General features: G+C 39.4%; 1 protein-coding gene across 1 annotated transcript; it reads left to right on the top strand.

The window, feature by feature from the left end:
- Positions 1-26,148, top strand: LOC124135302 (probable methyltransferase-like protein 24). The gene is made up of 7 exons (XM_048399002.1): positions 1-117; positions 19,527-19,689; positions 20,465-20,598; positions 21,700-21,828; positions 22,731-22,805; positions 22,940-23,087; positions 25,646-26,148. The coding sequence occupies exons 1-7, from the start codon at positions 104-106 to the stop codon at positions 25,973-25,975; spliced, it is 993 nt and encodes a 330-aa protein (XP_048254959.1). The 5' UTR covers positions 1-103; the 3' UTR covers positions 25,976-26,148.

Genomic DNA, 26,148 nt, shown 5'->3' with positions numbered 1-26,148 from the left:
ACCCAGACCCATCCCATACACACACACTACGGGCTTCAGTGATTCAGTTTGGGCTCTTTTCTGCGTGGATAGTGACGTATCTCCCATTTCCTTGTTTACAGACATGGTTTCTATAAGGTAGGTGCTACAGAATATATTCAGTTCCGTCAACTACTTCTTCTGTATCATTATAAGTAGAATTGTTCCTAACTGCGTCATTTGCCATATGTGTTTCATAATATGTGTTGCGTTGTCGGTTCATGTAATAGCGATGTCCTGGTCGCGCTTGGCTCGGCACAATGATATAAAATGGCTGCGATGTTATTCGTGTTGAATGTATTGGTAGTGCAACGCCAGTGGTCGTTCACGAAAATCCTTTACTCTGCGGGATTTACTACTGGAAAATAGGAGGAACTGTGTTATCAGTGGCATTCGTGCCCAACAAAGCCAAATAGAGACTCATGTGCCCCTAGAAGGACCCGTGAAGATTCCGGGGAAGAATATGTCTACAGCAACTTGCCGTAAAAGGGCGACAAACACTAACGGCTTATAACAACGAGCACATTCTTAAATAGCATGGTTCGTAATGAAATCAGTAACATTATCATCAAATGTTTGCTGATCTACACATATTGGATTTAATAACTTCGAGCGTTATAAACGAAACATTACCTGCCATTAACATTAACAGAGATTTAATTTTACGCCCAAACACTATACAATCCTTGTCAGTATTGTCAGCTACAGGAAACTTAAGTCGACCCAAATACACTCTCTCATCTTCTACATTTCATCAACTTATATAACACGGGTTCAGTGTTCAAGTCTCACCCACGCCTCACATCGACATTGTTTATATACTCATGAAAAGTTGTCATTTAAATATCTGCGTAATTGTTTGTCATAATTTCTAAAATTTAACATTACCTTGTCCGGAAGAATGAAATTTGTTGATAAAAAAACTAAGCAGATGACAATATAACTGATCGCCCAAACGCATCAAGGCAACGGCCATGGTAACCCGATGCACGTGAGTTCCGTGCAAATTGAAATGCACATGCGTTCCCCCATTTCTTGCGCTATAAAAATTCACCCAATTCGGAAAACATTCATTCGTTATTGAATTGCTACCACATGCCAAGATTGACAAGAAATAATCTGCGACACCTAGCCCTTGGACGATTGCCAGCTAGACAATCCGCCCGGCAAGTAGCCAATGCATTTCAAGTCCACGTATGGACCATATACAGACTCCAGCAACGGTATCAGACCACCAACATTACAGATGACCGACCACGTAGTGGAAGACCTAGGGTCACCACCCAACGTCAGGATCGTCAGATTGTGCGACAGCATCTTCAAGATCGCTTTGTTACTACTGCGGAAACTGCTCGACAGACCATGGGGACACCAGCGACACATTAGTGCGGACACCGTGCTTCGACGTTTGACGAGCAGACATCTCCACTGTCACAGGCCACACCGAGGACCCATTCTGACACCACGTCATCGCCGGGAACGTCTTCAGTGGGCAACACAGCACCAGCATTGGCGCCACCAGCAGTGAAGAAGAGTCCTCTTCTCAGACGAGAGCTGTATCTCAACACGTCACCACACCACGTCATCCGAGCATCATGGTGTGGGGTGGAATTGGTCTTGCATAGAGGGTCGGCCCTGTGGTCTTCCGGACTATCGGTCCAGGGAGAGGCAATAGTGCCACAGCAGCAGAACAGAATGGCATCAGAACCATGCAGTGGCCTGTCCTCAGTCCCGATTTAAATCCCATTGAGCACCAGTGGGACAAGATTCAAAGACGGCTGAATGACGTCTGACCAAGGCCGACAACTGCAGCTGAACTGCGTCAGGCGCTCCTCAGAGTGAAGGCTCAAGTGCCTATGGCCTTCATCAACCGCCTCATCCATTCCATGTATCGACGTCTTCAATGCACATGGCGGACACACGATCTGATTCCCTTCTAGAACCCACAAATAAATCAAATTAAGATTCAAACAAACTGGAAGATACAATGCCATAATCTATTAAACTTGCACGATTAATACATTTGAACGCCCCAGCTAAATTACAAGATTTACGGCCATTGACAATCTGAATTTCCATACTCTACACGTTTATGTGTGTGTTTTTAACGCCGCACTCAACAATATGTCCGCTATTTTCGGGGGTTTGGGTGTGTACATATTTTCAAAACATTTCATTTTCAATGCTTCTTTGACACAATCTGTTTGCATTAACACACCCTGCTTTCACTCTTCCCGGGGCACAATGGTGCAGATTGGGGACGGTATTTATTCCTCCTTGCCATTGATTGCATGAGTGCACATTAACTTACAGGTCACGTAAACGTAATATAGGGTCCCAGTGGTGTCTAGCCGGGAGAGCCACAGCATTAGAGACGTCTCTTTACTTACACTGTATGTAACCAGTGAACACCTGGTACTATTACTAGTTGATAGTGATTTATAAACACGTCGTCTGAGGCGCCGCAATTCGCTGTGCAGAGTTGCGTCCCTTGGGCACGCCAGAAACCTATGATTGTGGGTTCGAATCCTGGTTCGCCCCGATTATGTTTCTAGGTTTGTCAGCACCATACCCGTGCTCGTGGGTTTCACCGAAGTGGTAAACGTCTGAGACCTGCATCACTTCGGGCTTTCCTCCCACATTAAGCTGACACGCCGTGATATAACTGGAATAATGTTAAGAGCGGCGTTAAACCCAACTCACTCCCTCACTATAAACACGTGCTCATGATGTAGTCGGAATTGTACAATCGGCTTTATGCAGAGATTTCTACTGGATTTTTTCGCTTTATTTAACTGGGCTGATAGATACGCTGTAGATGGTTGTAAAAATGGTAGGGTAAGAAAGACGTTCAGTAATATGGATTTAGGACACGTGTTAAACGCAACAGGTTTTATAGATAAAGTTTGTGTGTGAAGACAGGTGACACAATTGTGTTTGAATGAGTATGTTACCCGTTGGAGTGACATGACAAGGAGAGGGGCGAATTAGGCTTAACAAATGTCCTTGTTTCCTTATGGCAGAAGAGTCAATTGCGTCCGTCACCGGCCACATAGATCCTAGAGTATATAGGTACATTCTACAAGGCCACTGCCATTGTAATAACCTGGTGATGCACGCAACTCAATGTCAATCTGTCTGCTACAGCTACCATACAATACTGTCGTTTAACTGTCTTTTTCAAAATATTAATTGTAAAAACTTATTGACGTATGTCGTATACAGTCCTCTTGTTTGATAAAACGTTAAGTAAGATAACTGAAAAATCAACTGGATGTTACATTACTTATATCAGCTAACGGTCCTGTTTGTGAAAATATGCACCAGACATCAGGTTTAAACACCGATGTTATGTTCGCACAGACAATAAAACTAAATAATATGTGTCTTGGCATCATCTGTTGTGTTTTAGATGATGCTTATGATCTGAAATGTTATAACGTTTGTTTAGGAAAGAGAAACATTAAAGTGTTATATGATACACGAGATCTGGAACACTGATATGAGCAATAAGATTAAGCAACATAAACATGCATAAATAGGTGTAAAAAAATGGTGGAAACAAATTGAAATAGATTTTAATGAAAACATTATCGTATTAAACAACTTGTCTGTGCACAGGCGGTTCCTAAGGATAGAATATTGCATAGACAACACAAACTTGTTTGACTGTTTGACTTTATTGACGAATGGTAAGTGTTTTCATGCTTTGCGTGTGCTTCCATATACACATTTCAAATTCAGATATACCACCTGTGTGAACCATTCTGAAGCTGAAAACTGCGATGCCAAATATTAAGTGCATTCACACACAGAAGCAATATAACTATTCCTGTAACACTATAGTATTTTGATTTGTAGTAAATATAGTATTGAATAAATGTTGTTGACTTAACCTTAGTTTGAGTGTCTCCGATAGATATGCTTCTCAGTTTATTGACAGCTTTGATTAATAGGGATGACGTATATGTAGTCACTTTCTCTAATGTACGTGCTCATAAGAATTTTCAATTGTCATGTAATAACACTGTTACAAAAAATCTGGCTGTATTTTTGTATCGGGTGTGAATAGTTGATTCGTCTGGTCAGACGTTTACGATTCTTACCCGATCGAATGAATGGCACCACACATTCCAGCAGAGATTAAATTTGTTTTATTTTATTATATACATGTATTGTTAATTGTGGAAGATACTGACATCACTGTATCTCAGAATGCAGAACCGATAACATCCAAACGTGTAACAAGTACACCGAGAAATGTTGCATATCATTTCCTGTATATTCCTGCTTGAACAAAGAGCCTACATGTATGCTGTAGTCGGTGCAATGTGTGTCCACATGTACAGTCTCAGCTGGCTAACGCCACATTTCCCATCAAGTCAGCTCTATTTTTCAAGCATTATTTAATTTCCGAAGACAGTTTTGAATGAAAGAAATTAAAAAGAAATTCGTTTTATAATCATATTTATCAAACCTACGTGTATTTTATTTCGTTCCAATGGTCATGGACCATTCAACTCGCTCGCGAAGGTCGAAGGTCGTATACGACTTGAAAGCGAATACTTTATGAGATAGCGAGTGCGATCCAGGCGTCAGACTTTAAAGCGTTTGAATCTCCGTAAATAGCAGGGTGGCTACCGAATGCTGAATATAAACTGACAGCGAGTTTAAAATAATATGCAAGTTTGAACAAATCAAACATCCAAATTAGAAATATCAAACAACATGGTGTCCGTTTTCAGTATAGTCTGAAGCGGCACAGAATGTCTCAATGCAGCACTAGTCGACGCCATTCCAGTTCTGTGTGGCGTCAACGTATTCATTTCTATGCCACTCAACTGAAGCACCTGCTTGATCCAGTGTGACTCAGTATCTTTACTTTCAGCCTTATGCTGTGGCTGATTCTCACAGTTCCGCATGGGAGCCGTTCTGACAATTTAGTTCTGTAAAGCCCTAACAATACACAGACTGCAGTTCGGCGTGTATGCCGGCAGTGTGATCTCCGCCTGGTGCGACCCAGATCAAGACTGTATGGTCCGGTTACCCACTCTAAACCTGAGGAAGCGTCATAATGTCGACGAACTGAGAGCTAAACAGAGCGGAACGACGCGGACGGGTAGCTATAGGAAGAGTGAGTGAGTGAGTGAGTTGGGTTTAACGCCGCTTTTAACAGTATTCCAGTTATATCACGGCGTGTCAGCTTAATGTGGGAGGAAAGCCCGAAGTGTTGCAGGTCTCAGACGTTTACCACTTCGGTGAAACCCACGAGCATGGGTATTGTGCTGACAAACCTAGAAACATAATCGGGGCGAACCGGGATTCGAACCCACAATCATAGGTTTCTGGCGTGCCCAAGGGACGCAACTCTGCACAGCGAATCGCGGCGCCTTAGACGACTGGGCCACCCGTGCCCCCAGCTATAGGAAGACGGGGCGTACGTCAACAGAACACTCACATTTTACAGATCTCTTGTATGTACATTGTATGTTAAATGTGTTATCGCTTAATGTATGTGGACGTCACGACTGCTAAAGCCCTGATTTCATGCACAAAGTATTACAGTATGGCATTCACCGAGACCAGAATAAGTGATGAGGACGATATAAATATACCCGGATTCTCTATCTTTATGAATAACAGAAAGAAACATGTGCATGTATTATACAAATCAAATGACATAATAATGTCATAGCGACTGATTTACGACTACCATTGTCTGAAGTACATTTGACTCCAAAGGCTAATTACCCTGTAGCCATGACATCTATATGTCGCCATAACTTAATTGTAATTATTTATAGGAGACTAACCCCGTTGTTAATCCTCACCAACATTTCATTGTATTTTGACTGTCAGTCAGTCTGGACTACCATATCACTTCCCTTCAACTACTGCTTTTTATAGTATGGCATGTATTGCCTTTATTGATAATCCCCTGAACTTTGTCGGTTAATCACGCCCATATGTCCAATGTCCAGAGCAACGTCATTGTCTCTTTGTCTGTCCATTGTTGTTCATTACTATATAAATGTTACCAGTACATGGTGTTAGTCAAGCTTGGTATTCCAAGCATGGGTGTAAGGACGACCTCGAGCAGGATGTGCTGCTCGTAGGAAACGTCCTGAGGTTGAGCTGGAGTTCACCTCAGGTATGCCTGAGCTGGAAGGTCCGCACATCGCTGTGTTTGTGTTGTCAGAGCAGGTATTCCGCTCATTGTGCAATTGTTGTTTATTGTTTACATGTTGTGCATAAAGTGTTCCGGGACAGTGATGTCGATTTTGTCCTTTATTCCCTCAAGAGCTAATTCCCCGTCAACATGCGCGTTGACAATAACATGGTGTCTGCTCTCAAAAGACCTGTAGATAATGACGTTTATGTTGGACATACCCCCTGAGAACAGTCGATACGCCTCACCTGACCACTTTCTTACATTTGAGGATGACATTATAAACTTCTCTTATCATTCAGACCATATTTTCGTAACGGGTAACTGTTCGTAACTTTAATGCAAGAACTATGAATCTTCATGATTTTTCATCTTCAAATTGATGATTTTTTGTGACGAAAGACAATATTGACAGTGATATATTATACTCGAGTATTCAAGTACTTGAAAATAAAAATATTTCACTACTGCTGCAACGGACAAATCGTCTTACAACTAGCACAGCACTTTAATGGCCGTCTCGGCTGTGATGAGGAACACGGGCAATTAACCTGTAAAGACGCCAGTAGAGTGGACAATTGTATTGCCTCAGTAAAAACATTTCACCTTATAGGCACATTTGATATAAGTGATTTCGACCCTATGTTCTCGGATGTACATTGTGGTGTGTCCTTTTCACTGAAATATATCCCTGTAAACCCCGTACATACGAATAAATGTGTCAGTTCTGGGATGATACCACGTACAAGTGTAAATAAGTTTGTCAATACTCTATGTGATACATTTGCGAATAATATTGACAAACTCGTTTTAGTTGATCTGTGTAAAGATATTGAAAATGTTGATGTTGAAAATACAAATACTTGTGTAACCTCACTATGTCAATTCAAAACTAGAAGCTATCCAAAAAGAAATCAACGAGCTTAAGAAGACAATTACTCAACAATCTGTGACGGTTTCATCACTTGACGATAGACCAGATCGAAGTGAAACTTTCTTTAGGAAAAACAACCTACTTATATTTGGAATAGACATGGAAGACAAAGAAGATAATGGTGACACTGTTCATAAAGTAAAACAGATTTCGACGAAGAGCTAGATGTGGGCTATAGAAACAAGTTCGATACAGTCCATAGATTGGAGAAGAAACAAAACAAGTCTTCCAATTCTGGTGAGGTTTATTGCTAAAGATGGCAGGGATCACGTTCTGAACACAGCCAGCAAAGAGCTTCGAGAACCGTCGTGTTGCAGAGGACAAGATCAAGGAGAAACCTACATTCCGTTTTTGAAGCGCGCTCTGGAGATGGATCAAACATCGTTTCTTAATGAAGATTATCTAGTCATTGATAATGTAAAGTACTTTATTGAAGAGTCAACAGATACATTAACTCGAGTTTGAAGAAAAGGGATGGACAACAACCGCAAACTTCCATTGACAGTAATGATTTGTAGCAACACGGCCGTGACAGAGATTCTGATATTGACATCACCAATCTCAACACGTGCATTACGCCGGAGAGAGTTATTTCAAGACTGTTGTGCTGGAATGTAAACTGTTTACACAATAAACTTTCTAATACAGACTTTATTGTTTTTCTTAGTGATTTTGATATTATCTGTGTAACAGAAACATGGGCTAAGTCACTTGATGAATTTAAACAAATAATTAATAACTTTTCTTCTTTTCAGTCTTTCCGTCCACGTGGAAAGGATGCTGGTAGATTCAGCGGAGGTGTCGCCATTTATGTGAAAAATAATATTTTCTCACTATTTCAGCAAATCCATCATGAATGGACTGATGTCGTTTTTGTCATTTCTGAAGTTCCATTTAATGTTTGTAAAAGAATAATCATAGGATGGTTTTATGTCAAACCAGAAAATAAGTACAAGAATGATGGCATAGAAATTATTGAAAATGAAATAGCTATTTTGAAAGATGAATATAATAATATCCAAACAGTGAATTTATCCTTTTGTGGAGACCTGAATTGTCGGACAAGCGTTGAGGCTGATTTTATATATTTTGACAACTCTGACTATCTTCCTCTTGATGAGGTGGTGCATGACAAGGTTGATGCACACCCATTATATCCAGACCGCAAAAACAAAGATTCAGTTGTCAACAATTATGGAAAAGAACTTTTAGATTTGTGTAAATCATTTAGTGTTTATCTGTTAAACGGAAGATTTTCTGATAAATGAGACTTTTCATATGTAGGACCATCAGGTTTTAGTACCCCAGACTATACTGCAGTATTGGCTTCCCTTTTTGGAAACGTGCAAGGCTTTATTGTAATCTCTCGCACAGAGTCTGATCACTTGCCGTTATGTGCACCCTTAATTAACATTTTTGAAACCCAACAGATTCTAAGGAGACTGGTGGCGGTGTAAATAGAAATAGTTTCAAATGGAATAGTAGCAAGAGTGACTGTTTTATAAATAATCTAAAGTATTCGGCCACGCAAGAACTTTTCGATCGTTTTTTGAGCGAGTTAGATATTGACATTGAAAAATCTGTGGAAACATTACAATTTATATTACAATCGTGTGGTGACTGTATGCTGCAAAGATGTTATAACATAACTAAATGCAAACAACCTGAGTGGTTCGACGACGAATGTGAAAACCTTAAGAGAAGAAAATATAAACTACTTAAGTAATTTATCCACTAATAATTATGAAAGATATAAAGAAGTTAGAAGGGACTTTAGGAGAATCTGTAAACTTAAACAGAAGCAGTATAAACATGGTTTCATCGTGGATATTCATGAAGCAGCTGGTGATAGTAACTGTACTCGATTCTGGAGATTAGTTGAGACGCGATCACACGAACCGAATATCGATTTCTACAAAATGGGCTGATTATTTTAAGGAACTTCTTAACCCAACTGTATCTGCAGATGAGGACTTCTCCAAACACATACAAGACTATTTAAGCAATCATGATGATTCTCTTTGTGATAAATGTCTTTCTCAGGATGGCTTACTATCCGATGATTTCACCGAACAAGATGTAGTGAATGCCATTAGTCATCTAAAAAATGATACATCAACCGGTGATGATGGCATACCTTCAGAATTCTTTAATTTTGCAGAAGAACTTACAACGCCTTACCTGGTAAAATTGTTTAACAAAGTTCTGCGTTCCGGATACTATCCAGAATCATGGAGCACTGCTATTATATTACCTTTGTATAAGAAAGGCCCTTAAAATGATCCGAATATTTATCGGGGTATTTCTCTGTTGAATGTTGTTTGTAAAATATTTGCATATATCCCAAACAAAAGACTTGAGTTCTATCTTGACGTGCATGAACTCATTGGTGAATATCAGGGAGGATTCAAGAAAGACCGATAAACAATCGATAGAAATTTCATTCTCCAATCTATAATTCAAAAATATATTTCTAGAAAAAATGGTAAATCTTTTTTAGTGTTTTGAAAAGTATGTATAAACACGTTAACGCAACTGTAACTTTTAATTATTGTACCAAACTAAGTCCATATTTTAAAGGTGGTGTTAGACAAGGTTGCACACCTAGCCCATTGTTGTTTTCTATATTTATCAATGAATTAGTTGTTAGTTTAGAAAAAAAGTTTACCGATGGTATTTTTGTGTCAGAAACTTTCCTGCTTGCATCTTCTACCAATTGCCGTTAGTGTTATAAAATCGCAGAGGCGTCTGGATGCTCTACAGCCCTACTCCCAGAAATGGGGTATGGAAATAAATGTTGAAAAAAAGTAAAATAATTGTATTTAAGATGGGTGGAAGATTATCTAAAACTGAAAAATGGTATTATGATGGTATGCGAATGGAAACTGTCAATATGTATAAATATCTAGGTCTTATGATAACTCCTAAACTTGTATGGACGACATCATGTAAAACCTTTTTGGAACAAGCTAATCAGGCCTTGTGGCTTTTAAAATCTTTTATTCGGCGTTTTGAATTGTCTCTGAATGAATCTTTTTATTTGTTTGATAAAAAAAATTGTACCAATTTTGGTAGAATTGAAAGTATAGATATTGTTCATAGAGAATTTTGTAAATGTATGCTACATATTGGTTATAGATCACTTAATGCTGTTGCCTATGGAGAGTGTGAGCGAGTTCCTCCTATAATGTTTATAGTGTTAAATGTATCAAATACTGGATACGATTATTGCAAATGAGTGTAGATAGGTATCCATATCAATGTTATTTATCACTACTATCTATTATCGATAGAAAACGTCCAAATTGGGCAACACATGTACGAGATTTGTTATTTATATATGGCTATGGTATAGTATGGATCTCTCTAAATGTTGGAGATACCGAATTATTTTTAAACCAATTTAAAGAATGCTACTCGTCTTAAGATTCCCCTGCATTGTCATTTTACAAAACGCGCAAAAATCTTTGTTAGATTGTGAACTATATCCAGATCTGGATGTAATAATTTGGGTATACAATATTACCGAAAAAGAATATTGCTGTAAGGTGATCCTAAGAGTTTTTGTAAACATTGTGGATCAGTTGAAGATAAAGCACATGTTGTATATGTAGACATGTTCTATGAAGATAAGCGTAAGGATTTACTACCAAGATTAAGCAAAAACCATTACTACCACTTAAAAGTTTGTGTACCTCAAAAGATATTAATATTTTAGTTCCATTTACTAAGTTTCTCAAATGGATTTTCATTTGATAAACCTCATTCATATTTAAATGCATAATATAAGTCAATATGAGAGTAGTGGTAACTCTTTAAGTATTTGTAATACTATTTGTACTTTGGTCATGTGGCCTGAAATGCAATAAAACATGTCTCTTTGTGTGTCTGCCTCACTATGTACAGGAACAAGTAACATCCTAGTGAACGCAGCGGAAAACACCTTTGGAAGTAGAAAAGCCAATTTTAAACCGAAATGTAATAGAAGTAAGCACAAAACCTGGTTTAATTTAGAGTGTAGAGCTATGGGACGTAATTATCACAAGTCTAAGCGTACTTTTGGGCGTAATAAATCTCACGAAAATCAATCTAATTTTCTGAAAGCCAGTAAAACTCACAGATTTAAAAAAAAAACCCAATCCTTCAACTCTTTTGGACTAAATTGTGTTGAAAGGTTGCGTACTGCACAAGATAAAGCTAAAAAATATTTTTGGAATGTATTAAAATCATTCTTAATAGTAATATATAGGATGAAATATATAAAGATAAGTTATTCGCTCATTTTGGAGACCTAAATGAGGGACAAGCTGACGATTGCGATAATAAGTTTGTCCAGGGTGACTTGTTACCTAATGATGAGTCGATTGTGCAATTATTCGTGACGAAAACAACTAACAAAGCTTGTGGATTTGATGTAATGAGAATATCAAAGCTTCTATTCACCTCATGTTGCCTGTTTATCGTTTAACTTAATCTTTGACAGTGGTGTTTCACCTGAAACCTTGCTTGTTGGCATGATTAAACCCATTTACAAAAACAAGGGCGATCCTGGGGACCCAGATAGCAATAGGGGCATATCAATTATAAGTTGCTTGAGTAAAGTTTTCACCTCCATTTGGAATGACCGACTACAAGCTTACACTGACCATGTTGACCTAATTGGCAAAGCCGGGTTCAGGAAAAACTATTCAGCTGCTGATAATATATATTTTTTAAAAGCACTCGTAGATGTTTAGTTCAACCAATACAAGAGGCTGTATTGTGTTTTGGTTGATTTAAGTAAGGCCTTCATTACGGTTTGGCCTATGGTACAAAATGATTCAAAGTAATATCACTGGTAAATGTACAAACACAGAAAATCATGTGTTTCTCATAATGGCAGTGTCACTGAATTCTTTCCTTGTAACATTGGAGTCAGGCAAGGCGAAAACGTATCGCCATTTCTCTTTGCCCTTTATCTAAATGACGTTGAGTTATTTTGTCAGGCCTTCTTTACGGTTTGGCCTATGGTACAAAATGATTCAAAGTAATATCACTGGTAAATGTACAAACACAGAAAATCATGTGTTTCTCATAATGGTAGTGTCACTGAATTCTTTCCTTGTAACATTGGAGTCAGGCAAGGCGAAAACGTATCGCCATTTCTCTTTGCCCTTTATCTAAATGACGTTGAGTTATTTTTGTCAGAAAATGACGTTATGGGTCTTGAAAAAGTCAATGTTTCTGTTCTAAAAGAAATTGGAAGTTTAATAAGCTATTGGTAATTCTTTACGCGGATGAAAATGTCTGATACACCTGTCGACCTGAAATTATGTATAAATATATTTGAAAATTATTATAATCACTGAGAACTCAAGGTGAACACTGCTAAAACAAAAAATGTAGCTTTTGCTAAACGATCTTTTAAAATTGCCTGTGCATTTAGACTTTAAAATACGATTCTCCTTATTGAAAAACAATGTCTTTCTGGGTATTTTATTTTCAAGTAACGGTCGATTTTGTAAAGACATTAAACGGTTATCTGACCAATCTTATAGAGCAATGTTTGCTATTTTTAGAAAAATACGAGTATTAGAAGTACCAATTGACTGTCAACTTAATCTGTTCGACTATCTTGTTCAACCTATACTGTTGTATGGTTCTGAAGTCTGGGGCTCGGAAATACTGTTATACTGGAACGTGTTCATTTAAGATATTGTAAATATATTTTGAAGGTTAAGCAAAATACGCCTGATTTCATGGTGTACAGGGAATGAGGGAGATACTCATTAAACATTAAATTAAGATTGGTGTCATATTGGAGTAAATTATCAAGTATAATGTACAACCTTATGTTGAAACTCCAAACTGCCCACTCAGAGTTTAAGTGAAATCCAACGTATTTTACAAAGTACAGGTCTGAATCACATTTAGCTGTCTCGGGAATTTTGCAATGTACAATTGATAAAGGCTAACGTCCAAACTGTCCTTATAGATCAATGTTTACAAAGCTGGAGGAGAAGTAAAGTTAATTCCTCAAAAGGACACTATTATAATTTGCATGAAGATATCCTCTAAGTAGAAGACGACTTATTGTATTTACCTCATAATTTAGGCATTTGACTTACTTAAATCAGAACCAACCACCGACTCTCAATTAAAACTGGTAGATGGTATAACCTCAATAATGAAGATAGGCTTTGCTCTCTCTGTAAAATTAAAATCGGTGACGAATTCAATTTTATACTAGAATGCCATGAATTGGACCATTTAAGAAATAAATATCTCCAATTATATCATTGTAAATATCCAAATAGTGAAAAAATTGTTTCACTTATGACTTGTTCTTATAAACCTAACGCCGTGATATAACTGGAATAATGTTAAAAGCGGCGTTAAACCCAACTCACTCACTCACTCTTCTCTTACGACTAGCTCATCATGTAAAATGTGGACTGCGTATGCTCCACTAATAATTGTCTCATTTCTTTGTATATACATGTATGTCTCTCTTGTCAACTTCTTTATGTCACCACGGGGATTCGTGAGAAATAACATCTTTTACTACTTCTTCCCTCTTCCTCTTCTTCTTCTTCTTCTTCTTCTTCCTTGCAAACGGTAGCCCAGTCTCTTGTCACGCTCAGATGCGTTAGTGAGTAAATCGACTCACGGCAGCTAATGAGCCCTAGCGGCCAGTGTCAGACAGTCGAGAAGAAGCCAGATATTAGTATGAAGATTGTAGATATGTAGTCATCATCTTCACGACGTGAAGGAACGATAACTCCCACCTATGATGAAATGTTCTTGGGTTGAGAAGCAAATTTCTTTGGGAATATGTGACTGGATGGGCAACGAAGAAAAGTCTATGTAAGAACCAGTTACCGTCTGCAAGATAAACGGGTCTGAAGATAGTTCTTGCCAGCTCTGAACATGAAATCGTAGTCTACCCACAATAAATACATTGTTTGGTATGCTGAATGCTCTCTTGGGGTACCAGCTAGTGCCTCCCCCTTCGCATTTCTTTCTAAAAATTGGTTCCGCTCATCGGGTTGCATGGATACGGCTGGCTGCATAAGGGGGAGTCAGTAAACAACTTGTGGTAGGGCGTCGGGCGCTGCTGACTGTAGGTAATTGTTGAGCCAATCTGTGGGTCGTACTCACTGACTTGATCGCTTCCGCCAAGTTGTCTACTAACAGCAGGGTAGACATAGAGTCTGAACACAACCGCTGGAATTGCTTATTGAGATGTGGCCTGATCATTCCTCGACGGTGATAGTTTAGCTCTGCGTTCACGTGAGCGACCAGACTAATGGCATCAGTGGCCTGTTTCCTCTTGTTCTTTACCATTAGCAGGTCACTGGCAGGTGTAGCAATGGCACAGCTGCCCTGAGGACAGGAGCTTGGAGTTTCTGCCTCTTTATGTCATTTGACCATTCTTGTGATTTAAGCTTAGTCTAGATTTCTTTCAACTTTTCTTCAGGCATTTTCTTGAACATCATAATGTTCATTGCCTCTGCCATTTTGGTTGTACAGGTGGCCTAAGAGATCTACGTTGGTATAATCCTGAAGCAGGGAGTCCAAGAGATCACTGCTCTCATCCATTTGCGTGGAGTAATCCGCTGTGCCAGAGTACCTGCAGCTGGAACTTGATGAGTAAAGCAGAGAAAACACAGAGAAAAGCCTCTGGTGTAGATAAAAGGAAATGCAAGGGTGCATACTTATCATATAGACAAGACTTTGCTAGGTCCGTGCAGCATGCTAAACGTCGATACAGAAACGATGCGCTCAGATACCTGGAATTCTTGTGCAGTGAAGACCAAGGTCAATTCTGGAAAATTATTGGGAGAGTAGGGGTCGGATTTGAACGAAACAAACGGATACCCATGGAGATCAACAGGGAAGATGGAACAAAAAGTAGGGTTAAAACAAATCTGTGACGTCATTCCATTGTTTGAACGCTCCATTATTTTCAGGAATGAAGAGTTGCTTGTCAACTGTACATTATCTTGAAAGAACATTTGAATTAATTTCCACTTGGAACAGACGGAACTTTTTTTAAATATTTATTTACAAGTGACTATTTTCATTTTTTTCGAAAACATGTGTCGCCAGCGGGGTTCGAACCCGCATCGTTAGATTTGAAAACGTGTAATTGTCAACCTCAGCTACTGCGGCAGATGAAGGCATGATGTGAAACTAACTATTAAATATTTTTTCATAATTTTGCAATAAAGCTTTAAAGCTCAAAATAATATGTATATATTTTGTGTTAGAGCAGGATACCCACAACAATGTCCATATTTATAGATAGTTAGATAAACCTTAGACGAGAAAAAACAAATAAGGTAACATAAATATCGCTTGTTCGGGGCTCTATATTTCCAATTATACCCATCAGCATGTATTTTCAAACAATATGCAAGCGATTGATAAATACTAGTTTAGGACCCAACAAAATTATGAAGATCCGTGTACCATGCATTGTAAATGTCAACTCGCCACGGAGCTTGGCGCACCCGTGCATAACGCAAGGTCGACTCACGCAGTATAAATACAGACAACAAAGCGTTCTGGTTTATTTTTCAAATATTTTCAACTACAGAATATTTTGTCAAAGTGTAAAAGTAGGGGTGAGTTTTAAGTAGGGGAATATCCTCGTAACTCTCCATTCCTTAAAAATAATGGGCCTCGGCCCCTGCGGGGCCTCTGCTCGTTACTCGACATTCCCCTCTACTTAAAGTCTCGACTTTATCATCAGACTCCCGATGTTTCGCTGTTAAGGGTCGTGGTTTATTCGGATTGTCACGCTGGATGCCTAGGCGGTGAGCACGGATAACGTCAGATGTCTCCCACGTTTTAGAAGTAATATGGTCGTTTCTTTACATGCACTCCATAGAAAATAATATTGTCTCTACGCCTGAACGCCCAAGCCTATCAAGTTCATCGTCGATATCTGACATCTTATTCTGTATCATGTATCTATCTCGTCATATATCATACCGTGTGTCTGTTGGAGAGTGTTCTAGTCCGACTGAACAGTGGCTAGTTGACTTTAAATCTGTCCACACTTGGCTGATAGTGTCTGAACGTCCGACTTGACTGAACTAATTTGACTCTGTTTTGACAGTTCGAAGCTCAGTTGCGAATCTCTTCGAGGATAGTGTTTTGAGTGAGTGAGTGAGTGAGGGAGTTGGGTTTAACGCCGCTTTTAACAGTATTCCAGTTATATCGCGGCGTGTCAGATTAATGTGGGAGGAAAGCCCGAAGTGATGCAGGTCTCAGACGTTTACGACTTCGGTGAAACCCACGAGCACGGGTATGGTGCTGACAAACCTAGAAACATAATCGGGGCGAACCGGGATTCGAACCCACAATCATAGGTTTCTGGCGTGCCCAAGGGACGCAACTCTGCACAGCGAATCGCGGCGCCCTAGACGACTGGGCCATTCGTGCACCCGGATAGTGTTTTGAACATCTTCAAGAATAGGAGGGCCGGGGTTGGCTTCTATATCGCAAGAGCAAAGCAGCAAAACTGAAACAACAGCGGCTGGCATATGGTGTCCCCAGAACCAACATAAACCTGGTACACGGAAAAGTGCCCCGTCGTTGACACAAAAGATGACGTGTTGACGTCACCTCAAAAAACAACTTAAATAATGGTTTCTGCTGGTATCATTATCACTAGTTCACCTTGCACTCTTGTGTCGAAGCCTGATGGTAGTTACATATGTTGTACGTTGATGATGTCTTTAATCATTCCATGGAGTGGGACGAACACCTGAAGAGGATCAGTGCCTTCTTCGAGAGACTCACTGAAGCCAAGTTGACTGTAAAATTAGTGACATGTGAATTTGCACTGGCACATGTATACTTTAAAGGTCACAGGCCAAGGTCGGGTACAGCCTGTACAAGCAAAGGTGGAAGCTATTTCAATAATCCAAGTTCCACAAAACAAAAAGGAACTTATACGGTTTCTTGGTATGGCTGGTTACTACCGTAAATTTGGTAAATATGTCTCACATGTGGTAACCCCTCTCACTAATTTGCTGGGCAAAATGGTGAAATGTGTTTGGGCCAGCAGTTGTCAGGCTGCATTTGAGAAAACTAAAGCCATTCTCATGAATTCTCCTCTTCTCCAAGCACCAAACTTGGATGGCAGTAGATGCTAGTGACATTGGTGTTTGAGCTGTTCTTTTGTAGGAAGATTCATCAGGATTTGATCATGACAATGACAAACATCACAGAAATGATTCCACCTTTGAAAAAGAAACTCTTGCTCTTTGTAAGAATTTTAAGTGTACTTGGGTAATACTTTGTGTCCTATTCAAGTGTACACTGATCAAAATCCACTGACCTTCATAAAATGAAAAACAGAAACCAACGTCTTATGAACTTGAGTCTGTCTTATATTTAGACATCAAGAGTATCAAAGGCAAAGACAACATCTCTTTTTATGCATTCTCCAGAGTTGATTGGGTTCTGACTGCAAAAATGATTTGGATTTTTATAACATATTTTCAAAATTAACATGTACCTTTTTTTTTATCTGCAGTCTTTAGCGGTTTTAGTACTTTTATCAGCAAAGAAAGTTCTCTGTATGTTCAAACTTTCTTTCTCCGAAGGGGGAGAGTGTTACACAGAGTAATTTACTGTTAAACATTGTATTACATTGTTTCTGTTGAGATTCAGTATTTGGTCATTGCATTGCATTTGAACAATGATTAGGGTCAGGAATGTAGTTCTATTTAATGTAAGCAGTGGTTAGGAAATTATTATATTTAGATGCTTAAACTATCTGTAAACTTCCTTGACAGCATGGATGGATGTCAAGCTTTTCAGAAATATGTGGAATATTCTGTGCTGTACATGTGCTGGGGGCTGGTTAGACTACATAAGTATAGTGGGCACGTCCCTGTCTCATCTAACATTTTGTCTCACATTACGTCAAGACCAGCTATCTTGTGAAGATCACTTTTTACCCTGGTGTTCAGCCAAGGACTTTCTCGGAAGCTTAAAGACTGTTGCGACGAGGTGATTGTGATTCTTGTCATTGTCTAAATTGGGACAATGTGTGAAGCCCATTTCTGGTGTCCCCCGCAGTGATATTGCTGGAATATTGCTAAAAGCGGCGTAAAACCATACTCACTCACCTACTCACCCTTGTCATTGTCATTTCCACTGCTCTCACATTTTATACTGCCACCGAAAACTACCGCTTGTGTACTGCCATTGTAATTGCTGTGCAGTAATTTGTATTGATTTTTAAACCTGGTTAATTTTGTGATACATTTGTTGTTGATATACATCTGGCAGCCTCCACTTCCTCATCACAACGCAATCCTTGAAGTAATAGCAAACTGGAAACTTGTCAACTTCTTCTAAAGTTCTGGGTCTTCCTCCTGCAGCTTAACTAACTGCTCCCAATCCAGAACTGGATGTTTTAGACAAGGCAAGAGAATGATCCATAAAGGTGCCTGCCAAATCATAACTGGAATCATTCTCAGAAGAACTTTGCTTAGCCAAAGCACGAGTAACATCACAAATACCTGGAATTTCCTTTTCAAGATTTTCAGTACTTTCCGGAGTGCTAGTCTCAAAACAAACAACAGGATCAGCCAATCATCTCCCCCCTGACAAATCAAGTCGGCACCTTTAACGAGTAGAGTTTCTACAATCCCCACCGAACCAGGAACCAATCCATAAGCCTTCAAAATTTCAGCTTTAATAACCTGGTAAACAACCCCCTTAACACACTTTGCAAGAACATGGTTGGCTGATTTCAAACTGCCAGCCACCTTTTGTGTGTGTGTGTGTGTGTGTGTGTGTGTGTGTGTGTGTGTGTGTGTGTGTGTGTGTGTGTGTGTGTCGTACTGCTAGTGTTGGCGTTTGTGTGCCGGTGTGTGTGCCGGTGTGTGTGCCGGTGTGTGTGCCGGTGTGTGTGCCGGTGTGTGTGTGTGTGTGTGTGTGTGTGTGTGTGTGTGTGTGTGTGTGTGTGTGTGTGTGTGTGTGTGTGTGTGTGTGTGTGTGTGTGTGTGTGTGTGTGTGTGTGTGAGGGGGGAGGAGGGTCTGTGTATGCATGCTTGTGTGTGCATGTTTGTGTATTCCAGTGTCTGTATGTGAGTTTGGCTTCCTGCTAGTGATGGGAGGTTTCTGTGTGTGTCTCTCTGTGTTGTGTCTGTCTGTGGCGTACCGCTGGTGTTGGTGTGGTAGGGTCTGAGTGTGTGACTGCTTGCGTGTGAGTGTTTTGTACTGCTTGATATTCTGTCCGTCCGTCCGTCCGCATGTGTGTATGTATGTATGTGTCGCTATATCAATCACTGCATTGTTTGGTCCAGACTCGATTTACAGGTCACTGTCATATAACTGTGTTTTGTTAAATGCTGATTTAACAATAGCAAAAAAAACAAATTTTCTTTTCTATTTTAGACGTAGAAGTTGGATGGTTGTTTTTCTTCTAATTGGAACCTGTCTAGCTGTTATTGTCTGGAAAAAGTCTGAATCCTCCCATCAGTCAACTCAAACATGGGACGAAAAAGTTGGAAAGATTGTTCAAGGCCTGCCCCCTGCTGGAAATACCCTCACCTATCAGGTAAGACAAGTATCACAACACTAGGCTAACATACAGTTCCCGAAATAGAGCTATGTATAAGGTTATATAAAAATAATTCTTTCAAAGAACCCTTGAGTATGAAGAAACCTTGAAATATCTGAACTCCACGAGCTGAAATGGTGTTGAATATGGGCTGCTGGAGCTGAGAAAGGGATAAGAATGGGTTGGGGTGAGTTATTTTTATTAAATATATATTCTTTGTGAAATGTCGGGGATCGATGTGCGGGTTTTCCCTTAAACGTGGCAGGATCACATTGTCGTAGGTCCCAACCCTGATTATGTTCCTTGACCCGTGAAGATCCGGGTAAGAATAGGTCTTCACGAACCCTTGCTGGTCGTAAAAGGCGACTAACGGGATCGGGTGATCAGGCTCGCTGACTTGGTTGATGCATGTCATCGTATCCCAATTGCGAGATTCCCGACATGGGTACAATGTGTGAAGTCCAATTTTGGTGTCCCCCGCCGTAATATTGCTGGAATATTGCTAAAAGCGGCGTAAAACCATACTCACTCTCACACTCAATCCTTTGTGAGATACGCATTGATATGGTGCATGAAATACCCTATGTTACCGGTATCAAATATATCATCGTCAAACATGAGTGTATACATTTACTTTGTCAACAACACATTTCTGTACAGTCGTTCATTGAGATTTAAAGTGGTAAATTTTATAAACAATTCATTAACAATATTACGCTTTACATATGCAAGGATTATTTGTGTTTTTAAAGTTTATTTCTTTTCTCTTCAGCGAGAACCAAACAAGATTTTTCTTGAACAAGACTGCTTGAACGGATTTATAAACAACGATGGACTTATCGAAATACCACCGGATGCCATTCTAAAGAATTTAACACACAAACAAATAACGTGTCTGTATCACGGGTAAATATTCCCCGTCATTTGACTGTATCCTTTATCTCTCACCTGTCTATATCACAGGTAACCCTCCTCTCTCACCTGTCTATAGTACAGGTAACCCTCCTCTCTCACATGTCTATATTACAGGTAACCCTCCTCTCTCACCTGCCTATATCACAGGTAACCCTCCTCTCTCACCTGTCTTTATCACAAGTAACCTTCCTCTCTCACCTGTCTATATCACAGGTAACCTTCCTCTCTCAGCTGTCTATATCACAGGTAACCCTCCTCTCTCACCTGTCTGTATCACAGGTAACCCTCCTCTCTCACCTGTCTATATCACAAGTAACCTTCCTCTCTCACCTGTCTATATCACAGGTAACCTTCCTCTCTCACCTGTCTATATCACAGGTAACCTTCCTCTCTCCCTGTCTATATCACAGGTAACCTTCCTCTCTCACCTGTCTATATCACAGGTAACCTTCCTCTCTCACCTGTCTATATCATAGGTAACCCTCCTCTCTCACCTGTCTATATCACAGGTAACCCTATTCTCTCACCTGTCTTTATCACAGGTAACCCTCCTCTCTCACCTGTCTATATCACAGGTAACCTTCCTCTCTCACCTGTCTTTATCACAAGTAACCTTCCTCTCTCACCTGTCTATATCACAGGTAACCTTCCTCTCTCACCTGTCTATATCACAGGTAACCTTCCTCTCTCACCTGTCTATATCACAGGTAACCTTCCTCTCTCACCTGTCTATATCATAGGTAACCCTCCTCTCTCACCTGTCTATATCACAGGTAACCCTCCTCTCTCACCTGTCTATATCACAGGTAACCCTCCTCTCTCACCTGTCTATATCACAGGTAACCTTCCTCTCTCACCTGTCTTTATCACAAGTAACCTTCCTCTCTCACCTGTCTATAAAATAGGTAACGTTCCTCTCTGACCTGTATATATCACAGGTAACCCTACTCTCTCACCTGTCTATATCACATGTAACCCTATTCTCTCACCTGTCTATATCACAGGTAACCTTCCTCTCTCACCTGTCTGTTTCACAGGGGGTGGTTGATATTTTCCAGCTAGAAAAACAAATATATTTTATTTTTACTGCAGGTTTGTGGACAATGTTGGTGTGTTGTGTAAAAACATCAACCGCCTGGGTCACCTGAGTGACGGTGGATGGGAAGTGTGCAACGATCGGCAATACAGTCCCTCCGACAATTGTCTTGTCTACTCTGTCGGGTAAACACTTCACATTACTATACAGTCCATCCGACAAGTGTCTTGTCTACTCTGTCGGGTAAACACTTCACATTACTATACAGTCCCTCCGACAAGTGTCTTGTCTACTCTGTCGGGTAAACACTTCACATTACTATACAGTCCCTCCAGCAAGTGTCTAGTCTACTCTGTCGGGTAAACACTTCACATTACCATACAGTCCCTCAGCAAGTGTCTATTCTACTCTGTCGGGTAAACACTTCACATTACTATACAGTCCCTCAGCAAGTGTCTAGTGTACTCTGTCGGGTAAACACTTCACATTACTATATAGCCCCTCCAGCAAGTGTCTAATCTACTCTGTCAGGTAAACACTTCACATTGCTATACAGTCCCTCCAGCAAGTGTCTATTCTACTCTGTCGGGTAAACACTTCACATTACTATTCAGTCCCTCCAGCAAGTGTCTTGTCTACTCTGTCGGGTAAATACATTATTATTATTACACTTTTCAAGACGACGTTAAAACCCCAATCCACAACCAACTGTAACATCCTAAAATCCATTTTCTATATCAGAAATGACAGGAATAAATCTTGACGTGTCAAGATTTGCCTCCCAGTAAATCCAACTTGTCAGGCAGGTTCAGGTTTAGTCTCTGAAAATATATAATGTTGATAGAAACAAGCAACTTCCTTTACAATGAACCTAGACTTGGTTTATTTAGGGCTATAGCATTACAGTAAAGGAACGTGAGACTGTAGTTCAGGTTCTTCAATGACATTTAGAGCGGAATAGACAGAGAGGCACGTTTCACTGGATCCCAGTATTTCACTTGATTCACTTTTAATAGAGGTGTTGATTTTCAAGATAGAGCCACGTCAACTATTGATACATATATATGGTGTGTTCGTTATCTTTCAGGATAAACAATGACTTCACTTTTGACGACGAGATTGCGAGGCAGTACGGATGCGAAGTTCATTCATTTGATCCGAGGTATATAACTGTTTTGTTTCTTCGTGCTATTTTCAATGTAAGCTTACGAAAAATCACGATCGGTTGGTTCGATTTCCAGCATGACGTCAGTACGACTGCTTTGTGCGTCACAGTTTCACTCGTTCACATTTCAGCATGAATCAAAAGAGCTACAAGCGGAGTGAGCAAGTATATTTCCATAACATAGGATTGTCGGATGTTAATGTTCATATCCCACCCAACAAGACGGGATGGGAGATGCGTACATTGGGAGCAATCAAACAGGAGCTTGGCCACGCAAAGGTGAGTCAACTCTCTACTTAAAACTGGCAATTTAACGGTGTTAATGTTTTTGCTGACCCTTGTGTATGGTAAGGGACCTAAGTTTGTTGATATTCTGAGGGATTGGCGGTGAGAGGGGAGTAGGGGAAGTAACTCCACCTATTATCAAAATATATTTTGTCAGTTTTGTGGTATTTAGAAAATACATTTTTACGGTTCTTCCTTTAAGAGAATAAAATGTATTTTTTGACCGACAAAAAAATCTTTTTAGCTTAAATACAACTACATTTACAGTGATACAGCTTGTCATAATTGAAAGCGTCCATTTCAATCAACGTTTGTCAAGACTTTCATTGCCGTCGTGAGGAGGTCACAGATCATTGGTTCATAATACAATACATTCTGATGAGTATGCGAGTTTTGTTATGATATAACGTCATTTGTGTCGTTCATACCCTCATCAACGTCAGTTTCGCGGTTGTGTGACCGGCCTTCTTCCAATGGAAAAGCCATACATCGTGTAAACTTCAAATTAAAAAAATATTAAAAGTTCGTCGCCCAAAGTTGAGACATTGTACAGTAAATAAAGAACTTGTTATCCATAATTGTCTCTACTTTGGGCGACACACGTTTAATATTTTATCCGTCTACTTCTTAGTAATGCCTATCAAACAATGTGTGCGTCGTCCAGTTTAAAAAAACCAACTGCTCGTGCGATGAGCTTAGGAATCTCGCTGAAACAACATGAAGTTTCTTTTCGTTGAAATCACATAAGTAATATTCCTTGTAAATGTCTGGTTTCAGAATTTTGTGATAGAGACATTTGCTTGATAAAGCCACATGGTGACACTATTTCTTCAAGTATACATCTTTTAACCTCGGTGTTAAGGATTTCATACATTCAGCTGGTCATTTTACATGTTGTCCACACCAAACATACCCAGAGCCATTGCTGTACAATAATTTCACAAGTTACCCACTTTCTGTTTCCATGGTTATCCTAAAGTAGCATCATATAATACCATTTCTTAGGGAATCTATGTGATGGAATATTTAGTAATTTCAACCATTATATGTGAATGAATATAGGCATTGGGAACCTACCACATTCTCCACAGACCATACCACTTGGTGTATTAACCTTTCCACCGAGATATGTCTTCCAGGCATAGAGTATTTTTTTTCTATTTCTTCAAATGATTTAGCCCCAAAATCTCTGACCCGTAAAGCAGTATCTGATTTATCTTAAGATACCTGGGGGAAAGAATAATTTTATATTTATATTCCTAAATATAGGTGATTCACATGAGGAAGATATTCTCCATATATTCTCTTCCTTCCTAAATCTAGCTATTAAAACATTTTTTGTTACAACAGATGCTTGTTTAACATACAGGATCCTGGAAAGATGGTATACACCTGTGTATTTGTAAGACGTATTAGTTTCTGGGTTTTCACTTTTCACCTGCATTACGCGTTTCAACATTCTTGAAAACAATTATTTTTGTCTTATCTCTATTTACAGTTAACTTATATTCTTCGCAATAACTTTCTAATTCATGAATTTGATTCTGCAGATCATTTTTTATTGGAGTGCAAAATAGTGTCGTCCGCAAACAATAGCAAAAATAATTGTACGATATCCGGGTGTAATTGAATCCCGATTGTACAGTTGTTCTGAGTCTGAGTGGCTGGTTCGATCATGGGGAAAGAGAAAATAGAGGGACTTAAAATACAACCTTGTCTTACTCCCGAGTTGGCTGTTGACAGTTTCTGAGTTAGGTTGGACACGTACCGTTACATTCTCATATATATTACATAAACGTTTACACATGGTACAACTTACGCTATGAGTACTAAGGAGACCCCATAACTTATTTCGCTGAACAGGGAGGCTTTTGCAAAGTCTTCGAAAAGGGCATACCATTTTCCACCGTTTGTCTTTAAATATGTCTTCAATAGTTTGCAGTATAAAGATGGTAACGATAGTTCTGTAACCTTCTCTAAAGCCTGCTTGTGTCTCGCAATGTTCATCCACAGTATCAGCCGAGAAAAGTAATCTTTGTTTATACTGGAGGTAAATATTTCACTGAATATTCTAAGGAGAGCAATACCTCTGTAGTTGTTTGCATTATTTATATCACCTTGTTTGTGTATTTGGAAAGCAATTGATGTCAATCGACCAGGATGCTGGAAAGTTTCAGAAATTGTGTTAAATACTAGATCCAGATATAGTAGGAATAAATCTGCCGAATACTTAAACAAATCAGGGATAGTATGATCTATAACGATTGCCTTGTTAAATTTAAGATTGTTTATGCTATCTAGAATCTCATCCCTAGATATTGGAGAGTCAAATATTTGTAAGTTTTCTTTGTAAGTTCTCGATTTGGATAATTTTGAGCGTCACTATCTGGTATCGTGGGATCATAGTGGAACTGACTTCGAATCTCGGTACATAAAAGCAAGTTTCTAAATTGATTAATCCAATCCTTAGTATCTATATTGTTTCTTTGAACATCGCTTATATCCATAATGTATGCATACATGTATGTGTGCATGTTTTGTTTTTCTTTCAGCGACGTGTTGATGTCTTAAAGATGGACATCGAACACTGGGAATGGAAAGTTCTCCCACAAGCCATTGCGAGCGGCTTCCTGGATGACGTCGCCACCCTGGATCTGGAGCTCCACAGCTGGATCATAGAAACTGAATACATTTACGAGCCTCCGGCTGAAGTGTATGTGGGATACTTGAGGACACTGAGACAATTACATGAAATTGGTTTCCGTATTTTTTTGACACACAAAAACCTAGGATCCTGTCAATATAAATCAAAATTCGGCATGATGAGAACCAGTTGTCAGGAGATCGCCATGGTGCGGACGATGAGGAAAGTGGGGTCATAATTTTATGATTGGTGTGGTGTCATTTAATAGTATTATCTACATAGTGTATAAATAGAGGTAAATATCCTGCATTAGGAATATACATAGAGTTTATTCCTAATACAGGATATTTACCATCCCCAAACACACAAATGTGATAACCTCTTTATCATATAATGTCATTTATAATTCTG

Source organism: Haliotis rufescens, unplaced genomic scaffold (assembly GCF_023055435.1).
Source record: "Haliotis rufescens isolate VD_foot unplaced genomic scaffold, xgHalRufe1.0.p SCAF_19, whole genome shotgun sequence".
Classification (NCBI taxonomy): domain Eukaryota; kingdom Metazoa; phylum Mollusca; class Gastropoda; order Lepetellida; family Haliotidae; genus Haliotis; species Haliotis rufescens.
This window is presented reverse-complemented; position numbering and strand designations above follow the sequence as displayed.